This window comes from Pholcus phalangioides, unplaced genomic scaffold (assembly GCF_987345545.1).
Source record: "Pholcus phalangioides strain wild (caught in Gottingen) unplaced genomic scaffold, Ppha-v1.0 ptg000015l_1, whole genome shotgun sequence".
In the NCBI taxonomy this organism is placed as follows: Eukaryota; Metazoa; Arthropoda; class Arachnida; order Araneae; family Pholcidae; genus Pholcus; species Pholcus phalangioides.
Window position 1 is genome coordinate 65,383,947 of NW_028301608.1, and position 23,321 is coordinate 65,407,267.

The 23,321-nt window shown below is 37.3% G+C and overlaps 1 protein-coding gene across 9 annotated transcripts in view; it reads left to right on the top strand.

Moving 5' to 3' along the window:
• LOC149076527 (protein still life, isoform SIF type 1-like) overlaps positions 1-23,321 on the top strand; it is a 222,398-nt gene that overhangs the window by 92,107 nt on the left and 106,970 nt on the right. For 6 of the 9 annotated variants that reach the window (XM_089244101.1, XM_089244105.1, XM_089244107.1 and 3 more), the window contains exons 4-8: positions 6,370-6,488; positions 8,809-8,874; positions 11,109-12,468; positions 13,539-13,646; positions 14,016-14,170. In XM_089244101.1, the coding sequence (XP_089100227.1) occupies positions 6,370-6,488; positions 8,809-8,874; positions 11,109-12,468; positions 13,539-13,646; positions 14,016-14,170 (1,808 nt within the window). The remainder of the gene's footprint in view (positions 1-6,369; positions 6,489-8,808; positions 8,875-11,108; positions 12,469-13,538; positions 13,647-14,015; positions 14,171-23,321) is intronic. The other 3 variants (XM_089244106.1, XM_089244108.1, XM_089244109.1) reach the window with 3 other exon arrangements.

Below are 23,321 nucleotides of genomic sequence, written 5' to 3' on the forward strand. Positions count from 1 at the left end.
AGAACATTGATTAAAGATTATCGATAGAAAACACCCCACGTTTACGTCCGATACATGTGTATCTCTGCACATATTCCTTCTTCCTATCGTACTAACTGTACAGGGCCAGTTGCTTGTTCGGTGAATACGTCGACACCTTTTTTTGAACAGTAATTACTTCTCGTTGAGCGAGATGACGGGCGGATTCTTATTTTTCCAATGATGATGATGTCACGCTACTATTTTAGTACACTGTAAACAACAAAATAATCGGGAAAAAAATTCTTATTTTTACTGGGTTTTAGACAAGTTTTTAGACTTTATTATGATGGATATTGATCAATTTTTCATTATATGACTCTATTTAGACTAGTATTGTATTCTGAAGATTTCTCGAGCGTCTTATTATTCTTTTAAAAAAGGTTTGTTTCAAGATTTTTATAATAAATGTTAATAGTATCGTATAAGGAGCCTATAAAAGAGAGTGGAATGATCGCATGTTTGAGCAAACAAGATTACTGCTCCAAGCGATGTCTCACAAATCCTTAAAAAACAGGTTAGGAAAACAGTGTGTAGGGCTATAGCGATAATACTACTTCACCAAACCCCAACTCTGGCCATACCGCTATATATTGCAATTTACTGCCATAAATGAGATGTGTTGGAAATGAAGGCCCTGTCGCCTCAAGTTCGTTAGGGAAAATATCTTATCCTCCCTCGAGTTCGAACCCAGAACCGTGACAGCAACCTTCATAGTGGTAGATGAGCATCTTACCACCACGCCTCTCGGGCGCTATAGTGATAATACTGACGCTTCTGCATAAAGATGGGACGTTATATGAGGAGGTCGTTATGTAGAAAGTTTCTCCGGAAAAGTTTGTATTGTAGTGACGTTCAAAAAAAATGTTTTGCATTTTATTATGATGTCACGATAAAAATGTATCTGGTTCGAAAAAAATTAAATACATAATACAGTATGAACATTGGTACTTGCGTAAGCATTGGATATATGGATATGGCCAAAAACCAACATTTATTGTTCACTACATGCAAACGATTGCAGTAATAAGTTCACTTACGGTTTTTAACAGCTGGCTGATCCAAGGATATATTTTGGAAAAAATAGAAAAATTCAACATCCCTTGCGGGGAATCGAACCCACGTCTTCTCACTTGCCGAGTGAGCGCACTAGACTACGAAGGCAATGAATACCTCGATCTTTCTTTGGATAAGTCGCCATCTGGTGGCAGTATCAGCAATTATGAGCTTTGGCCTGAATCAGGTCTGATCATCCACGTACTAAGCTAGTTAACCAACGGGGTTTTCGTAGAAGTGATAACGCTTTACCGTCAAATCATCTGTTTCATACCCTTTTTCCCTCAAGTATCAAAGGTTAAGGTCAAACATACTCAACGATGGATTTTGTCCATTATTTTTTTGCAAAACAAAAAAACGGGGTAAGAGCTGAGTGTGGTCGTTGTAATGGACTTGAATGATATTTACTGGTCGTTATATTGGATAAAAAATAACATAGAGGAAATATGAAAATATTTGTAACGTGTCGTGCTGGTTGTTATAATGAAACGGTAGTTATAACGGGCTGTCGTTGAAACGAGCGTTGACTATTTCCAAAATTACGGTTCACAGATATTTTGTGATGTTTAGAAAGAAAAATGTATGGACGATACCCTGTTTTTTGGACATGATTTTGAAACGCAACGAAGAGACCACGTATTTTTATTTTGTTTATTTTTTTGCCATCACCCATGGGATAGAAAATCCCTCGAGATAGATTGGGATGTTTTTATCACATCTAAAATATTGCCAGACTTCACACCCTATCACTCTTATTTGCGTCTCTCTCTCTCTCTCTCTTCGAAATTCAATACATGGTAAAAATCAATTCGAAGTGATACTGAAAAGTCACACGGAGGACTTTACTGCCCACATCCATCTAAATTGTACAAATACGGAACGCTGAAAAAAGTTCGAAAAATTTCTCAAGGTAATAGATAAAAAATGAAGGATAGTCGGAAGAAAAAAAAGGTAGCAATATATTAATTTATTTTCGATAAAAAACTTACGAGAAAACGCTCAGAATTCCGTGACCACCATATACAAGGTGTTCCATGAATTCGTAAATAGCTTAAAAATTCATAAAGACTGAATAAAATTGTATATTTGAATGCGGTTTGCGAAAAAAATTATTCTCGGGAAGGGGGAATTTTTTCAGAACCCTATAAATTAGTTCAAATTTTTGTCCTTAGGAGCTGCACGAAAGTAAATCAATAGAAATATGTAAGTCAAGAGTCCTATAAAACGCAAAACGCAAGGGTAGAAGATTTCATTTCGAACGATGAAATAGATGAATGAGATGTCGATTTCGACAACTCATTTCTGAATTTTCCTATTACTGGCGCTTACATAAGGTTTTGATTGTGATGTTGACACTGTGGGGAAAACCACCAGTAGTGAATCTGTTTTACCTCAGCCACGAATCGCCGGCTGAAATTCACGAACATTTTAGACACAGAAGAGATTGAAGAAAGGTTCAAAACCAATCATTTCGTGCTTTCTAAATATTACCAAAAGTGTAGTACACGAATATTTTGTGATTTTTAGACGAGGGAAAAAACTGATATCATGTTATTGACAGCTTTAGAAACGTAACGAAGTAACGCTGTATATTTGAAACCCCGTATTTGATTTTTGTTTTCATCACACATGGAATAGCAAATCTCTCTCTTCAGAAGTATTTAGTAAAACAAATGAGAGAAAGAGAGAGAGAAACAATGTTTAAAAAATATTTTTTCCTTTATAATTTTTTTTTTTTTCATTTCTTGAAAAATTTTTGACCATGTTTACATTTCTAATCATTTGTCTGTTTTGTTTTGACGATCTCAAGACGTGACGCTTTGGATCAATGTAATTACGAAATTAAAGAAATAAATAAATAAGTGAAAGTATACGACGATGTGCTGTTTTGTTTTAACCCTTTCTTTTCTCCTCCTCCCATTTCGTATAATTTGCATATTAGTTCACGCAAATTTGCATCATTCATGAATTCGATTTTCCGCCGCTGGGTTTTATCTTTCTTCGAAATGTAGGCGCTCCATTTTTATTTTTTTTATTTTTTATTTTTACTTTTTTAAACTTTTCGGAAGCTGATTTGAATTATTCAACAGGGTCTCTGTTTGCCACGCCATTGTGTATGTATGTATACTGGAATGTGTGCGTATTTGTGGGAGGTTGGAAAGATCAGGGGGGGGGGGGAAAGACCAAAAGAAAGGTTAGGGAAATGTGTACTGTACAGTACTGCACGAATTTATTCAGGTCAAAATAATAATAGAAATATATATATCTTTATATGAAAAGAGGTTGTGGTGCTGCAGTCTTTCTATATAAATAAATATATATACCTTCCTTGGATGATAAAATAGGAAAAGCTGAACGTTGGGGATTTTACGTTTTATGGTTTGCGTAGAGCAAAGGTCCCTTATGAGGATTGCCTCCTTTTCAACTGAAAAATATATTTTTTTTTTCGTATCCCTCTGGTGATTTAGCTATAGTGATTTAGCTATATGGACTAGAAAGTCAGGCTTTGACGCATCATTTAAATGGTTGCATCATTCCGACGAATATTTGTACTCGCATAGACATAAATGCCCCTTTTTTACAAGAAAATGTGCATGAAAATTCGGGAATTTTTCTGTCTTTAAAGTCGTTGCGTCAGTCGTTTGGAGTGTGACATAAGTGTTTATATACAGGGTGATTATAAAAAACTATCCCGACATATGGGCCCCTAACTATCATACCATTCACAGAAACTGAATGAAATTTTGGCATAAGGTATTTTGATGTATGCGCTCAAGAATGATATGGAAAACAACAGTGTCACTCTAACAGTTACGGTTACAGTGAGAAAATTTCGAAAATATCAAATGGCAACACCAAGTTTTTTGTATTGGAATATGATCTCCATTGTAAAAAACCCTAAATAGCGTTCGAACGGCAACTGTAGCATGAAAATCACCGGCGGTAGATAGGCTAAAAGTGAGGACAACCAATAAGGACAGAGAAGCAGCATAAAATAAAGCATTTGATTGTGTTTGGCAAATTTTCCACATGACCTCCTTCACACACGATGAGACTTTGCATGCGGAAGATGGTGGATAGCATTGCAGCACGTACCATGGCAATAGGAATCTCTTGAATCGCAGTTCTGATGGCATCTTTCAAATCAGATGCAGTTTGCGGACGAAACTGATACGCATTGGATTTCAGATATCCCCACAGCCAGAAATCCATTGGTGACCTTGGAGGCCACGGAAACGGGACATGACGGGATATAACTCTGTCACCAAACTGTTGACTTAAGACACGTTTGACTGAAGACCATACATGTGGAGGAGCGCCATCTTGCATCCACACAACTTCAGATAGAGCATTTTGCCGTTGCCAGATCACTGGCAGTAACCTCTTCAAAAAAGTAAGGGCCGAGGATGAACGTACTCGTTATACCACACCACACAGTCACTTTTTCCTCGTGTAATGGACGTCCAAGCACATCATGTGGATTATTGTCTGCCCAGTGCACACAATTTTTCGAATTCACGTTACCAGTTAACGAGAAATGCGCCTCATCTGTCCACAGAATGCGTAAAGGCCAGCTGCTATCTTCATCGTACCGGATAAGGAATTGATTCGCAAAATCCAGCCGTAATTGATAGTCTCCCGCTTCCAACATTTGGACACGCTGGAATCGATACTGAAACATGTTTAGAACAGAGCGCAGAATCTTGCAGACAGTTGAATTCGGCAGATTCAGAACACGTGAAACACCGCGTGCACTTGCGGGACGAACTGTGCTTATCGTCTGATGAACTTCTGCAACAGCTTCCACGGGAACGGAAGGTCATCCAGACCGAGGTCGATCGCATGTGCAACCAGTTTCTTCAAATTTATGAATCAAGTCCTGTACAGCTTTGACAGTGCACGGGCTTCGCCGTAATCCATGGTTTCTGCGGTAAACACGCAATGTCTCTGCGGCATTTTGTCCATTCAGGTAATAAATCTTTACGATTTCCCCACGTTCTCTCCCTGAAAGCGGCATCTTGTTCGGAATGGCAGAAAGCAACATACGTGGCTCGCATTTCGCAGTGCCTTTTCTTTCACCTAGCGGGATGACGTCAGTCATGACTGTGTCTTACGTAGAACCCGAAATTTACATTTCTTGATTTCTTCTTCTCGTTTTGTGGAGGACTAATCAGGCTGGGATCTCAACCGAAGAAACGGTGTGACGAATGAGACGAACATTAATGCTCTGGTGCACGGCAAAGTCCTTTTTACTTTTTCCTTACCTAGCTCCGCGGATTTTCGTGCTACAGGTGCCATTCCAACGCTATTTAGTGTTTTTCAGTATTTAGTGTTTAAGTATTTAGTCTATTTAGTGTTTTCACACCAAGTTTTTTGTATTGGAATGCGATCTCCACGGAGATCGCATTCCAATACAAAAAACTTGGTGTTGCCATTTGATATTTTCGAAATTTTCTCACTGTAACCGTAACTGTTAGAGTGACACTGTTGTTTTCCATATCATTCTTGAACGCATACCTAAAAATACCTTATGCCAAAATTTCATTCAGTTTCTATGAATGGTATGATAGTTAGGGGCCCATATGTCGGGATAGTTTTTTTATAATCACCCCGTATACAGGTGGTTTCATAGGTCATGGCGCATGACATTTTACTGGTGAACCGTTGATCCTAGAGACATACTTCCAATTGGAAAAAGTATCCAAATAACGTATAGTACTCAGATATTTCATTCATGTTCGAAGAGGTTGTATAGTTATTAAAAAATAACTTTTTTATGCGGAAACTCTATGCCCAAAAACTGTGCGCTTCGAAAGTAGTGAAAATCAAGTATATTTAAATCAAATAGCTAATTTTGCTCAGCTAATTTTCATCCAAATGTCGCGTTCAATTTTTTTTTTCAGTGCAAAAAAAAAGTAAGGGTGGTGCAAAATAAATTGATTGCCATTTTTTTTTATTCACTCCTTTGGTCTTTCAGTAGAATATTTACCGTTTCACAATTTTTGGAAAGTGCACCATATAAAACTTTTAATTTTTTTATTTCCTCTAATAATCATTTTTCGATGTTCAAGTATCACAGAACAGTTCTGCTCTCTTTACTGATCATTTATCTGTTTCACTTGAATTTTAAAATAGACCGCAGAATTTTAATTATTTGCAGACACTTTTTTGGCAAAACACTTTGTGTATAACGTATATGAACATGTAATTTTTCAATTCTTCTCTGAAAACAAATGGCTGTGCAAATGAAAAATTGTAACGAAACTTATCCATACGTGTATAAATTTCTATTAGGAACTCGACTAGGGCAAGCTTCCGAATGTTTCGTATATTGGAAGGATCCTTCTACTGGAGACACGTGGGGTTTGAACTTCACTTCACCGGTGGATGCGAAGCAATTCCGGGAATGCTGTGTAAGTTCCCTTTTGAAAGATTATTTCAGGAATGTTCACTTATTTTTAAAATATATAGCACTGATTTATTTTTTCCACTAGAACGTAGCTCTACATAATGGATCATTGAAGATACAGTACAGCTTCTGAATTAGATTTAATAGACATATTTCCAAACAGCAGAATACCCCGTAATCGAAATCTTTAAGCATTTTTACTAATTTTTTTAAATATTTTTATATTCATAAATAAAATACCTTCAAAATAAAATCAAATGTACAGGGTGGGGGGGGGGTGAAAAGTCCTAGACACATTTTAAAACTTAATACAAAATTTTCAACAAATTCAAGTATTCGACATAAAAAGGTGCGGTTTTTACTAAAATAATGCCCTAGAAGGTTTTTTCTTCTTCAATTAATTAAAAAACTCTAATTTTACCCCCAGATGGCGTTATATAACGGAAAACTCGAAGCAACCAATAAAATGCAACACAAAAGGTGTATTGTTCCGGATAATGTCTCACACAAGTCCTTGAAATGAGCAGAAGATGAAATAAAATGCAGGAAGTCACAGATTTATTCACAGAAAAGCTATTTGCACGTATTTAAAAGCAGAGATCTTGACGGAATGCGATCTACAGATAGAATATGACCGACAAATAATATCTCTTCTTCTCGATACAATTTCAACGATTGCATAGTTCATTAAAAGCGGCGCAACAACCCATTTAGAATGATCTCGATGATTCGCGTGACATCTTGACATGTTTTGTTTAACACGATGTTGGAGATTTGCAGAGATATGTGATATCGATTATTTACAGGTGAAAGAGGACATAATAAATAATCACTATTTGCATAATATTATATATTCTTAACGGTATATTTGATGTTTATGACAATTTGCGTGACATAAAAACTACCATGCTTCAACGTGAGCACCCTTTCACCCGTTCAGATGAATCCCGAGCTAAGAAGGGTGCTGATATTGAAATGTGATCATTTTATTTCTGCCGCAAATTGTCAAAAACATTAATTATACACTGTTTTTGTTGCATTTTATGTGTTATGCAGAGTTTTTCGTTTTGCAGTATCACCTTTCAGTGAAATTCGAACTTCCTTTTTTAATTATCAACAAAAAATAACCCCTAGAGCAGGGGTCTTTAACGCATGGTCCGCGGGCCACACTCTTGGAGCTGTTTGTCGTGGCTCACCGACCATTTTTAGAAAATTGTTGAAAACATTAAAAGAGTCGATAAATTCTGGAATTAATAAAAGACACGATTTCGGAATTGGTGAAAAAAAATAACTTGTAAATCACTGAGGAAAATAATTTCGAAATTATTGTGATAGAAATTATTTCACCATTAGTTGAAAAGAAATGTTTTAAAGATATATTGAGAAGGAAATAATATCAGTATTACTGAAACAAATAATTAAAGAATCATTTAAAGTGATTTCAGATTAAATTTAATCATGTAATCAATTATTTAATCAGTAATTAATAAGAAACTTCTCCAGAATGGGTGAAGAAAGTGATTTCAGAACTATACAGTTAAAGTTGATAATAAATAAAAAATAATTTTAGAATAAATAAAAGTCTTTGATTACTTTGCTCCAATAGAACTGGGGCGCTCATGGCCACTTCTATTAAGGTGTACTGATATTAGATGCACTGTAAATTGCATGAGTAAGACCTTGTAAATCAGCGTCATTTTATTCAGTTGGCCTATAGCGGACCATAGAAAAAACAGAAATTTATTACAGTATACGATTACCTCGTAACATTATTATCAATCAAATCGCATTTCATTTGGTGGTGTATATATTTTTTTTTGTTGGATGACATGCATATATTCCTCTATATATTTTACGGTAGGATCGATTTCCAGCGAGAGCCTTCTTGGTAATTTCCCCCCTCCCCATTGTGTATTTATGCTTTTATTACTCTATTTCCTAATAAAATATATGCTGGCAGATTGATCAAAATTAGATCGGACACATTTAACATTTGGGTATAATTAACCATTATGAGTCCCTTGAAATCTGTTATAGAGATGTTCGACCGTGTAAATGAAATTAAAATAGTAATAATTCATCCATTTCTAAAATATAAAAAATTAATAAAAGTTCTCTGGGAGACGTCTTCTTTGTTTTCGTCTGTAAATCATTTAAAGAATTAATTCTTGAAAGAACGTTCATTTTCTTTCTTCTCAGTTTCTTTTAATTTCTTCAAATACCGTAGTTATATCTCCTCTCTTTTTCTTTCCTTTTTTTCTTCTTATTTTTGTCACCTTTGCTCTTTTTTTTTCCTATGACCACCACCGGCTTCTTTCTTTTAGTCGCCGGATTTCAAGTTTTCAAGGAAGGCCTCTTCTTCCTATTCCTTGAAGTTGGAACCTCCAAAGGTAAGGAAGGAAATGCCTACCTTATCTTTTCTTCTTCTTCTCTTTCTTTCTCCTTTAGTTTCTATCTTTTCCTTCACCTTATTTCTTTGCTAATTTTCTTTTTATTTACACATAATTAGAATATTTTGATTTCTTTTCGCTTTATTTGAATAGATAACAAAGAAACAGCATTAGAAAAAAAAAAAACCCGTTATTTTTTGATATGCTAAAATGTTCCGATTTGCTATTAAAAAAAATAATGTAAATAAATGAGATAAAAATATTAGATTTAAATTTTTCATTAATGTGAAATATCTCGATTTAAGTAGTTTTAATAATTTAGTAGGAAAAAATAGCCATTTGATTTTTTTTTTATTTCCAGATGCGTGCTATTCAGTTCCCTGTATGTTGTGTGTGTAGTGCTTTAATTTTATTTTTCTACCAAGTTATTTTTCTGCATTTGACTGCATATATCTGAAATATTTTCAATGTTTTTTTAAATATTTTTTTTTATTATTTTCGCATTAAATTGTGTAACTCATTTGTTTCTTTATGTCATTTTTAACCTTTTTTTTTATACTAAAACTTTTCACTATTTAGAACAGGGGTGCACAACTTTTACAGTCTACGGGACAGGCATGAAATACAGCTGCCACTTACGGGTCCCAAACTGGTGCACATATCATACTGTGTGGATTGATACTTTTTCTTGCGAATAGCTTTCGTGGTCTGGAAGCTGTGCATCCCTTATTTAGAAAATCCGTTATTTTCTGTTATTTGAATTAAAGTTTGCTTTGTATTTTTCCATTTGCAAGGGGTCTGAAATGGTGGCTTTTAAAAAGTAATAGTAGGAAAGCGCTTGACGTTATAAAAGTAGTTCTAGCAATTACAGATTAGATTCAGACTGACAACAGATTTGTGTGACAGGACACAAAATTTATTAAGTTAATTCAAAATGAATTTCCGACAGATGAAGCTGTGACGCAACTATCACTGGACTAGGAATGAGACTTGTATCTCAATATTTTCAAAATATCCACCATCAGCAGCTGAATTTGGTGCTGCTCTCTTGGCACATTCAACAGCTGCTCTCAGGAACTGCTCTTTTTAACATTCAGCATTTTCTTGGTTTTGTTTTGGACGTCAGTATATTTCAGGATAGTATAATTACAATGGGGCATTTTCACGGTGTGTGGTCCTTTACAAAGTCATCATCATAATACACCTGCGGTTCTCAATCCAAGTCCATATGGCACACTTGTGGTCCCTGGATATTTTAAGTGAACCACAGGTAAAAATCAAGTAGATAGACAGTCATGATAGGTAGGTGATTATGGCGGGATCACAGCGAGCTGTGAAAAAAAATCAGATGACAGGAAATAGAGCTTTTCAGTTGAAAAATAATGGGAAAAAGTGTACCTACTGTCAGAATTCAGCAGCATAGCTCATAGAACCAGGCTCATTCTAATTCATGGGTTCATCCAGATATAGTCTGAGCTATGAAATATATGAGATCTCGATACGATGAACTAGTATCCAGTGTAGATGAACTACTATACGATAAACCAGGATCTAAAACTATATGGTTTTCCAGAGTAAGCTTATAAATACGTAAGCTGTTACCCTGTCAGCTCAGGCTAAGTACATGACCCGTGAGCAAAACTTTGCCCTGGGCCCATGATTTTGATATTACCCTGCTTAGAACTAAGATAAGAAGGAGAGGTAAGTTCACGAAATCCAAGCCAAGGCTCCAGAGGTCTACCTTATTTAGGCCTATAAAATCTTTGTTCCCTATAAATTCACTGGGAAAAAAACCATTTCAATTTGTAGATAGGGAAGCCATAAGAAAAAATGTGATACAAAGAGGACTTTTAGTAATTAGGAATACTTTTAGTCGTGGACCCACCAGAAATCTTGATGTCTGCCATGGACTCTCACTTTTACCATCAGCAAAATAAGCAACACTGAAAACAAGTGAAATACTGAAACACGCCATAATGTCATACCCAGCAGGGAGAAAAGCAAAATCACAGGGAACGTTGGTTGTCAGTTATGAATTAATGAAAATATCTAATTGAATCTAATCAATATCTAATTTGAAAATTCACAATATACAAATCATCATCATTGGTGCTGTTGCAGGAATAACATTTCTCTCGATTTTTCACTATCAAATCTTATTGATAATCATAAAAATTAAATTGCTGATAGTCGATATCGATGATAATCATATTTGTTGTTTTAATTTTCATCAGCAGCAACTGAAGTTGAAGCCGAGCAAGAAAGTGCCGCAGTCAACTCCGAGTTCCCCGTCCAAGGGAAGGGAACCAAGGTGTACCTGTGCAATGACCATCGAGCAGATGCAGCGGGCCAGAGATGGCCGGGCCAGGTACGCAGCAGCAGTCGCAGCAGGAATGGACCCGTCGGGATCGGCGAACACGCTACCGAAGTCCTTGAGCCGCTCAGCCGATAACCAGGACCAGTCCGTTTACGGACGTCTCTCCGCTCACCCTTCTAGTCAATCCGTTTACGATAATGTTTCCGCGTCGCTGAGGCGTTCGACCCCGATACCCGGGGCCGTGAAACAAACGAGAAGTGACGTTAACCTCACTACGGTCGGACAGTCCGACACCCACGTCCTCTCTAGGACGGAACTGGCACGAGCCAAATTTGCTGCTCAATCCGAAAGGCGTTCCGAAGATGCCAAGAGCATGGACTACGGCATGGGTATGGGGATGGCGATACCGAATAGGCAGGGATCCAGCAGTGATCACGATATACAAGCTCAAGCTCGCACCAGGAGCAAAAGTACGGACAACGTGTCTGACAGAGCCCATCCAGGAGGCGGGGGAGTTCCCGAAGGGGCAGCTATCAAGCGTCCTCTGAGCACTGTTCCCTCGACCAGTTCCATGGAAGAGAAGACGGTGATGAACCAAATGCATAAACCCGAAATCAGGGAGAAACCTGTTACCACTGGTGCTAGTTCAAAACTAATGACGAGGCCCAAGCCACCGAAGCCTGGAACCTCCTCCTCCTCGACAAGGGCCACCAAGAACGGAGCGAAGCAGAGCGGCAGCGGATCTACCAGCCGTCGGTCCAGTGAGCGGAAGAGTAATCGGTCATCGGGGCAATCCAAGAGTGGAAGCAAACAGCAGGAGCCTCCTCCTCCCTCGTCTACGAATAAAAAGAAGAGCTCGTTGTCCTCGAAGTCAGCCCTTGACGTGGTGGCCGACAGAGAACTCTCACCACCTTCGGACAACCTCCTGTACGACAACTTATGCTATGCCACCACGCCCAGTTCCAGCAACGAGAACAGTGACGTGGCTTTTCCAAGTTCCGATGAAGAAACTGCAGACGAAGAGATTCACGTCGTCCGCGGCTCCAGAGTTGGTGGGGGCAGCACAAAGCGAAAAGGCATGGGCGAGGCACGTGCCATGGGCAATACGTTGAAGAGGCCCTCGACTACCAACGCTCCTTCGGCCAACTCACCAACCAGCAAACTGCTCATGGAGTACGAGATGCATTTGAGAAATGCCCTGGCACGCGGCCTCGACGCAGAAAGTTACAGTCTCCATACCTTTGAAGCGCTGCTTACTCAGAGCATGGAGAATGTTGGTAAGATGGACACATTTCGCATCTTATTCATTTTTTTTTTTTGAAATAAAAGTACATTAAAAAACAACAACGACAACACTGTCACACACACAGAATATCACATTGACAACCAAAATTCTAGAAAGGCCAACCGAATATTGCGACGCAATTTCAAGAGGATTCACTGAATAATCTGGTCAATGGAATTAGAGAGAGCTATTTCAGCAGAGCAGGCAGTTAATGAATTCACATAATAATGTTGGAAGCGGCTACTATTTGCGTCCAATGTATTCAAGCTGTCGAACAGCTGCTTTATGTTGCACCAATCAGGCTCAGACCGACACACTTTTTTGACCTTTTTCGAACGACGAACCTATTCAACATGATCAAGTCATGTTGAAACATCTTGAACTAGTGTTTAATTACTCGAAAAACGTCAGGTTTGGTTCCAAACATTGCCTAACTATATGCCGAAATAGTTATTTGTGCCGTAACAAAAAAAATTAGATGGAAGAAACTACAGCCATATCTATCAGTGAGAACTAGAATTTTCTCGAACAATGGAGGAGATTATATCCAGGACTAGTAAATGTGATGCGTTAACACTGTCATCTAGTAGACAGCGACATAATCAAAACAAGTTTCATACTCCTATTGAAAGATGGCGTCACAAGTAGTTTTATCAAATCAAAATAACAATTTAACTACTGCAGTCGACCAACGCTGCAGCGGTGCTTTTGCACGTTAATCTAATTAAAAAAAATTTTTAAGTAATTTATTTATATATATTTTTTCAACTTGGCCTTAATTTTTTGTTTATAATTCTATATAATTGAGCCTTGAACCCACCAGTAAAAAGGCCGTGAACCCCTGGGAGTCCAAGCATTTCGATTGAGAATCGATGCTTTTAGCCATCCGCAAAACAGTATGTAAATAAGCCGTAATACAATATGTAGATTCTATAATAATTAATTTGACAACTAAAAATAATAATTAAAATTCAGTTTTGTCCACCCCTCATACACATATATTGATATGGTCATTCACTTGAGCTTGAAAAATATTGTTATCACCGTCATTTCTTTTTTTAGTTTCTTTGATGCGCGAAGTGCATGTGGAGCTGGAAGAAGTAAAAAAGCAAGAGCAGGCATTGAAGTACCACGATGAGCCAGAAGGGAGTAGAATATTCGCTAACGCAAGTAAGTTGTTTTTCCATCATTACCCTGAGAATTCAATAGCATCAATCCTATAATTGTGATTCAAATCCAGATAAAATTATAAACTTTTTTTCCCTAAATGAGGTAAACTCACAAAGTTATTTCTAGGAAAAAATAAGGACAGCTGATGCAAAATTAAATTTTCTCTTGGGAATGATGTCTTTAGTTTGTTGTACCTCGAAAAAATATTTATTTTTCCAGAAGGAAAATGACAGTTTATAAAAAATTTCTCTACCGTATAATGTTCACACTTTTTCCTGTGATTTCTCTTTTAGAATAACGGATAATGATTTTTCAACAGTGATTACAAATCCGTTTTCCACGAAGTGCATGAACAATTTTTTCCTATAGGATCAACCACTCTGGCTCCGAAAACAAACACCTTACCATTACCGGCCTCGACAAGGCAACCGCCTCACATGGCGGCTAGAGGTGACCACCCATCGCTGATGCAGCGGCAGTCGTTGGAAAGTACAGACTCCAAAATTTATCTGACATCCTCTGAGGTAAGTTATCTATTTGATTCGCGGGTAATGTCAGCTATAGGCATCTGCCCATGTAATGAGAAGTTTTGTGATGATGTTCATAAATGTCCTGATTAAAATATTGAAATGAGAGGAAAATATATTCACTTTTTGATAGACACAAATCGTACTCGGTTACATCACAGAAGCGAGAGCCGATCGTAATTCTGTTCGAAATAAACTATTCGAAACTAACTTTAACTGGTTTTATTACAAAAAAAAAGAAAATCCATTGGCATCCTGTGAAGTGTTTCGAAACATCAAACAAATCCGTTAAACTTTTAATACTTTATACTACCGTTCTTATCTTTTGGAATATATTTGGATACCTGTAGGCCAAAACTTTCAAAGTGTGTGTGTCGCTGCTTCCAAAAGTGTCAACATACTTTATCCAGGGTGTAGCCCAGGATGTATCTTCTGGAGGCACGACTGTCAAAACTATGAGGAAACACTATTAAACATAATATTTGTTACGACGTAAATAGCGAAGGATCTTTTGAATGGACTAATTAAATGAAGGTCGCGAACCCATTGTACCAATGAAATAAAGTCCACGGGCCCCCTTGTTTCATCAATAGAATCAAGGCTTCGGACCCTTTTGCAAAATAACATTTAGTATGTACTGGGTGCATAGCTAGCAGCACACACTACAGTTTACTGACGAACCGTTGCTCTTAGAGGCATACTTCCAATTAGAAAAAGTATTCAAATAACGTGTGAACCTCAAATACGTCATTCTTATTCCAAGGGGTTGTATAGTTATTGAAATATAAAAAATTAATTTTAAACGGGCACTCAAAAAACGGGGAAGAGTTGGAGAGAGAACAGCATATATGATGGTAAAAAGTGTTTTCCGTTGGTTTTCGTGGTTTTTCTCCCAACTTCTCTCCATTTTTCGAATTCAAATATCTCAGTGAATTTTGGCACCAATTTTTGGTACCAGGAGAGACAGGGACACAACTTTCTCATTGAGTTTTTGAGCACAGAGTGACCGTATGGAAAGTTAGTTTTTGTATTTTAATAACCAAACAACCCCCTTGTAACATGAATAACGTGTCTGAGTTCTACACGTTATTCAGATACTTTTTCCAAATTTAAGTATGACTCTAGGATCAGCGGCTCACCAGTGAAATGTCATACCCACCGTTTGCTATGCACCCTGTATACTACAAAAATAATTAGTTACTTGCTTATCTAAATTAATTCATACTATCCCACGGACTCCCTGAAGGCTTCATCCCCAAGTGATCTGTGGACCACTGGTTTAGACGAAATCACCGATAATTTTCACTGTAACACGTCTCATAAAATTGATTTTCTTTGGCAACAGTTTTTGATTCATTAAAAGTATTCGATATCTTTAAATGAAACTTGGGTGCGGCAGCTCAGGTCAATTCCCACCTAAAGTACCAAAGGATGTTTAGAGTTGTCGCGAGTTCGATACCCAGTTTGCCCTTGTCAGAAACTTTCCTTACACAGAGATACTACAACATAAACGGTGACATGACCACAGAGAAAAATTGCTACCGCAGCGAGTCCCACATCGAAGGGTTATCTCACCAACCTGTCGGTGAATATAAAAAAAAAGGCTGCCGTTCGGAATCAGCAATAAATTGTTGGTCCCGGTCTAATTAGCCCTCATGTGCAGAAAACGACCGTGGTGCCACAAAACTGATCAAACCGATCAATTTCTTTCTTTTCTGATGTTTCTAAAATAGACAATCACAAAAGGAGAAGACACTTGACTACGTATTATAGTTATTTCTCTTAACTAAATGGAGATTGTGCTCAACAACTCCATCCCCCCCCCTCCTCTATAGTATAGTATCTAACCATGCTGTACTACTACTACTACTACATCACCGAAAACTTCTTCCCCCTCAGAATTTTACGTCTTCACCAGTCGCGCCTTTTCGGTCATTTTCGGAGGATTATGACATCCGCGTTTTCAGAGATGAGTTATGTTGTCGCGAAGGGGTTTTGTTTGCGGTTTCTCCTCGGCAAGTATTTGAATTGTAAACCGGTGGTGGTTGTTGTCGTAATGCAATGTTGAATTAAAGGATGAAGCAATTAATACTTGGTTTGCAGAATTGCCAAGAGCACTTCGGTAAACAATGGCCCTTTGCATTGGTGGGGAGGAGTGAGAAGAATAGGAAAACGCTTGATGAAAGCTGGCTGGTTGGATGCTGCTTGGGTTTGGTTTATAGTAGTTGGATGTAAGAGGGAAGAGAGGACATACAACACACACACACAATGAATTATGAAGCAGAAGTGTTTTCGTCGTTGTGGCACCCGCTTTTCTGGTGATGCTCCCTCCGCATTTTCTTCATATCGATCGCCGCCCTCTCTCTCTCTCTCGCACGCATCTAGTTCTAGAGGAAAAGGTCAACGGGTCAGGGAAGGTCGCTGTTGCCAATGTCGTCGTCGTCGTCGCGCTAATTACTAATGTCCCCCTTATCTCAGTCGAATATGCGTGCATAAAATTACAGCAATGTTAACGGAACGACGGATTAATTTCAATGTTTACAAACGCTTGGCTCTCGCTCCACTCTTGTATGTGTGTGTGTGCGTGTATCAACACGCGTCAACATATGGTACACGCATTCATGTACGTTGGCGTGTAATTATAATGAACATGAAGTGCCCCGATTCACTACGAGCGTCAGTGACGTAAATGTCAAGTGCGTAAATATAATAGAAAATTATACAGTGTTACGTTGATAAATTCTTTTACTTAACAACATCAAACAAAAATGAAATAATAACATATTATTGCTCTTTTCCTTATTTTTTCAAATAGTAAGTAATAATTATGCGTTCCGTCCCCGTCTTCCTACTGACCAGAGGGGTATCATTTTGTTCGAACTAGATGATGACGGCGGCGCTTCCATTGGAGACCGACTCAGAGCCACTAAAAATGTGAACACACGACTCCATTTGTGATTGCTCGGACATTCATCAATCACGGATTACATCCAACCAGTGGGGTTGGAGCCTGTACTGACTGCTATGGGTGCTCGAGTTGCTATTTCTTTAGCATGGATCCGAGCAACCCCATACCCAAAATTTCCTATATGAAGCTCATATTGAACACCACAACCACGGATCTGAAACACTTCTAATTAGTGTTATCCGAAAATAAAATTTTGAAGAGTAATTTCACTCCTCTTCAAAATTTTTAAGAGGCATTTTTCTAAAAATAGTAGTTATTTTTATTAGTTAAAAAAAACTTTATTAAAAAATTACCTAAAATTTGAAGGACTATTTTCACTCCTCGCCGAAATTTGGGGGAGTAAAACGTAATTTCGATGCGTGAATCATGCATCTAGATGCGTATTGGCGAACACTACTTCTGATGCCCCCGTATTTAACTACTAGGCCCATCTTCAACCCGTTGCTCGCTAACACCATGGTGCTCCGCGAAGCACCAAAAATGATCAATGCTTGCGTCCGATTGCGTGCTCGCGAGCACGATCCGACCAACGTTCTAAATAAACACCCCGCAAAAATTTCATTCAAGGATAACAATTATACCGATTTCAGGCATTTCGTATATCAGAGTTGCCGTAAGGTTGCTCTTCGTTTGAAGATGAGTATAGGCAGTGCTCGCGAGTCGAAAAGACTCTCGAAATATAGTGAATATGAACTTCGGTGATGTCATCTGAGGGCAGCACTTCAAGTTGAGCTTTCAGGGGATTTTTAAGATGGCCTCCATGAGAAAGTGCTTCTGGGAAAAATGTGACTTATACGTAAAATTTAGCAATGAAATCCTGGGAAAAAAATTGTATGTGAAGATGGGTATACCTTGCATCATGTTGGCTAAAAAAAAATTTATACGAAGTGAATTATTTCTTCACGGAAAAAGAAAAAAAGAAAATTTGAAAAAATAAATATTGGCTGACATTTATGGGGTTCTTTTTGTGCATTTTTTTAGCATCTGTATGCTGACCATAAAATGCAAAAACATTCAAAAAATTCCAAGAAATGAATCTCGGGTCTAAAAGGATTAAAGTCAAACAAGGGGGGTCAAACAAATGAGAAACACAGAGATTTTGTACATGTGTTTCAAGAAAGAGTCGTGAAGATGAGAGTTCGGACGTTTTATCGGATTGAATGGTCTCCGTGGGTTGTTATACTGGATTAAAAATTATATGGGATGACTAGAAAAAAAATTAGGCTTCCGTTCGTAACAAAATGGAACTGTCGTTAGTGACGAGTGTAAGCTCACCTCGGACGTCACTCGATCAGTTCTGGAATTCGGCCGTAAAGCGCGAGCAAACACTAGCGCCGCTAAACTTAGCGTGACCCTTCGGAATCCATTTGCGCTCTTTCCCACTCGCTTCTACCCTCGAGCGAGAAGCTTCATAAAATGACAGGCGGACGTTTTCCAGGCCATTGCTTGCATGGATCGGATTTGTCGATATTTCGTGTTACCGTTATACAGCGCAAAAGTATATTTCCGGAATCTTTTCAATTAAGGATCATCGCTCGCAAATTGCTCTAACTGGGGGGTGTGGGGTCTATCTCTCGGAAATATTGCTAGATAAATAAAAACATTTTTAAAAATGAAATAAAATGGAACTAAATAAATGAACGAGGGCTGGGAATCGATTTCTAATCTTTTCGTATCCATTGCATTCCCCGCCTTTTAAAGCGATAATTTCGAGGATGGAAATGAAAATACAAATAAAAAGAGGAATCACGTATCGCGTAGAGGAGAGGGGAGATATAAATCATTCCGGGGACGATAAATTCCCGGATGACAGCAAAAGGTGTGCGTGCGTGCCGTACATGCGTCGTCGAACATGGGAAATCCATCAATCGTTATATTAGTTAATTATACAAAAGCCTGATGTTTCTGATATCTGCTAATAATATTGCCATGATAAAAAAATAATAATAATATGATGTATACAAAATTATAATACGAGATTCTTATTCGGTCTGAAATGGGGATCTATTAAGCGTTCCTGATCTTTTCTGGTATAAAATTCCGTTGACAATAAAGGGTGTCCTGTGAATTCGTGAATAGTTTAAAAATTCTAAAAAAATTGAAGGGATTGATTGGTATGCAGGTTAATTCAGAATTCATGGGAAAAACTTAAAGGGGTGATAAAACAAATCTAAATAAGCATTTTTTATCATGGAATGTATGGTCGAATACGAAAGGTTAAGGTGCAAACTCCGTAATAAAGCACATTGATAACACATTAATGACGCTAATTTGGTCCTATTTGGTCCTAATTTTGACGCCGATGAGGTCCCCAAAGGTGCGAATAAGAATCACGTGCACGATTCTTAGGGGATGGACTCACAATATAGAAGTTGAGAGAGAGGAGATATGGTGGGAGACGGGTGGCACATGTAATGAGTTCTGCGTATAAAATTCGTTGAAGCAGAAATGTAGTGTTTGAGCAATTTAGAATTTTTCCCAGAAAGAAAAAAATGGGTTTACTTTATTATGTTAGAACCATATGCAACCCTAATCCAACCCTAATACCTATGATGGTTGGTAGAACATATCGCAGCAAATCCATCTGAAAATATCTTTGTTTTCGGTGAAATGCTGTTGAAAGTTCTCTGAAGACGCCCTCTACCGTCTTTGCTATTGCGATTCAACCGCACATTAAAAAAACCAATAATGCTTTTTTAACATAACATAACATAATTTATTTGTCCCCAGTTAATTAGGACAATACTATGCAAATTAGAGTTTGCAATTAAATTACATATTTTACAATATTCGAAAGAAAATGCAAAGAGAAAGAAAAATATTTAAATGGATATGGTAGAACAGTTAATTCATAATATGATGAAGAATGCTGGGTCAGGGAAGAGAGCAGTAGCTAAAAGCTAGTAAAATGCACTCGACCCCATGACACTTTTGTACTGTTGTGATAAGCATAAATCTTGTTATTTCTTTTGACCTGAAAGAAAGATAAAAAGAACGAAGTATATCGACCAAATTGGTGTGAATATATTTATTAATTAAATTAAAAAGTGAATTTTATGGCAACGAAAAGGTGATATAAGAGAATTTCATGCTACGGTTTGTTTTTTTTTTTCACTTTAAATCAATGACAAATTTTTATTAATATAGAAGGGAGACAAAAGCTAGACAAAAATTAAAATTAATAGAATCTACACTTTATGTCAACTATCTACATAACCAAATCGAGTTATTGTTTCCATTTAAATTTACCTGTCCAATTATTTATTATTTGATATAGAAAATTTGATATCAGGTTAAATTAATTTTTCATTTCACAACATTCGTTCAAATTTCATTTATTGTCTTCCCATTCATTAATTTGTTAATGTGATATTGCTATTGCAGTACTTTACTAACCACAGTTAATGAAACAGAAGGGAAGTTGCTTTCACAGTCAAAGGGGTTGGTTCAGAACAACGAGTCAGCGAAAAGAATCATTTTTAAGAAGGACTAAGTGAGGCTTGGCAAGAGTAAAGGGGAGTGAAGGAAAAGAAAACCTCTTATCAGGGATAACAACAAGTACTTTTGTACATATGTACAGACGAGCACGCGCGCACTGTTCATTCCAAGGGATTTTCATCCACAAGATGGTTAAATACAGTCATTTTGAATTTAAATTAAAGATTTATTTCGAACACTCAATGGCAGAGAACTCCCAATGTGAGTACCCCGGAAGAAAACCGTATTTTTCTTGAAATTTGTTCTCGCTGTAGGAGTCGGGATACAGTTTAGGGGTCTTATTATCACCTCTTAAAGTTTGTCCCATCAATTTGGAATCACCCTGTATTTGAACGTGGTTTGCAAGAATGTTATTCTCTTGAAGGGAGTTTTTTTTTCCGTACATAAAAATTTAGTTAAAAATTTGTCAATAGAGAAAATTTCAAGAAAGCAAATGGAAATATGCAAATCAGAGTCCTATAAAATGTAGGGTGCACGATTAACAACTCATTTCTGAATTTTCCTGTTACTGGCGCTTACATAAGGTTTTCATTGTGATGTTGACCTTTGGTGGATAAACATAATTTGCGAAGTTGCTCTACCTCAGCCACGAATCGAAAGCCGAAGATTTACGAACGTTTCGGGCACAGAAGAGATTGTAGAAAGGATCGGGTTTTTTTTTTTTGTGATTTGTTTCGTGCAGCGGTCTGTGTCGACGAATATTTCAACTGATTTTTTTTTCCATACCAAAAGAAAAAATCCCCTTTAATGAGAATAACTTTTCATTACACCACATTATCTTTAAATTTTATGAATTTTTGAATTGCTTACAAGTTGGTCTCCAACAGGGCATGCTATAGCCTGACTTTTTCGTAGGTTACTTCGCAGGAAACAATTTCCCCCGCAAACAAACTAGTGTGCCTAAACATACGTAAGGGTTTTTAAACGTTTATTTACTCTTTCTATTAAATTTCTTGTCTATCAAGACTGCGACTGTGTAAGATTGTATTGTAGCCCCATTGAGTTTTCTTTGAGCATCTAACTTAATCTATCTAGAAAATTTGTTATTTTCTTGCTTATGTAAAACGTAGTAGCAAGACATTCTGACTCTTATAATATATATATATATATATATCACACACACATAGAGTACATGTCAGAAATATAATACAGCCAATTGACATTTGTTTATGCCGTATAAGTTGTTTTCGAGTTGACGTCGGTCCTATTATGATTTCGTTTTCCGTCTCGTCTCATGTAAGCATCGAGCTGAGAACGTGCCATTTTAGTGACAGACAACAGTTCGTTCATCTTTGTATACTGTTCGAGTAAAAGACATGCTTAGTATAAGAAAATAACGGAGACCGAGTTATTTTTCATAAACATTCTCGGATCCCATTTCTCCCCTCCCTTTACATCTAAAAATAAATAAATAAGAATTTCCTCTCCTCGTTCTCATCGAAAGATGAAGCTCTTCCATTAATGCAGTCACTCAAAATATCGGTCGCTCTTTATCCTCGTATATATATATATATATATAGTTGCCCATTCACTCGAGCCACATCTCTTCGCTTCTTCTGCTTCTTAGAGATCAGTTCTCTCTCTCTCTCTCTCTCTCTCTCTAGAATCAACTAGCTCCACCATCTGGATTTAATGTCACGTCATGTTTTACTCGATGTACTAAATCGGAAAGGAAAAAAAATACTGTGTTTTTTTTCACATAACTGACTGTTTCCTACATTTTTCTTTTTTATTCCTCTTATTCAGCCATTTGGCGAAGAAAAATTGAAGATGCGAGGAAAATTGGAAAAAAAATGCATTTATATATATAAAAAAAGTAGAAAAATATAATGAATTCGGGACAGAAGTAGGGATTTTCCTTTTTCTGTTTTATCCGAGCTTCTTATACGCTATCTGTGCTATATTCTATCTTCTCAAAGTATAGTACCGAAGACAATGTATTATTCCCTGGCGAATGGTAAACACCGTGAAAAATTATTTGTTTTTCCTCTGAGACACCAGATGGAATTTTTCTCACCCTCTCGTATTGGGAGTTTCACTTTATTTAAAAGCTATTTATGTGTAAGGTCTCCTGTCTTGCTTTGCTTATGCGTTTCGTTTCACCAGATACATCAATGCAGTCAAACTCGGTTGTAACGATACCTCAGCTATAAAGTCAATATTCCGTGGTCCAGGCTGATTCCCGTAGAGAATAACTTCAACGAGCTTTGGTTATAACGTTGATGAAAAGAAAACGAACTCGGCTATACACTACGACACTTTTTGGCACTTTTGCTTCCGTTTTGGTTTTCATGACGTTCTATAAAACTAGAGCTCGCCTCATTGAGAAAATGTGTGCTTGTTGCTTCACCTTGTTAATTTGCTTACACAGAAGATCCTGCTACAGAGAGAATTTTCTTATTTTCCCGTAATTTTACCCAACTATTTTCATAAAAACGCCCCGTTTTTGAATGAATCTCACTTGAATTCACAATAGAATGAGGGAGATAATTTTCATAATTTATAAATTATATTTTTATTACAATGAAAATATGATAACGATAAAGAAAAATTCACCTCACGTATTTGTCACGTTCAACATTTTTTTCGTGAAATTCATTTTAACTCGCTGCAGAATCGCTGTAGCATTTTATTTTCCACCAAGGATTGTTTATTCGCAGAAATTTGCGATTTCACCGATAG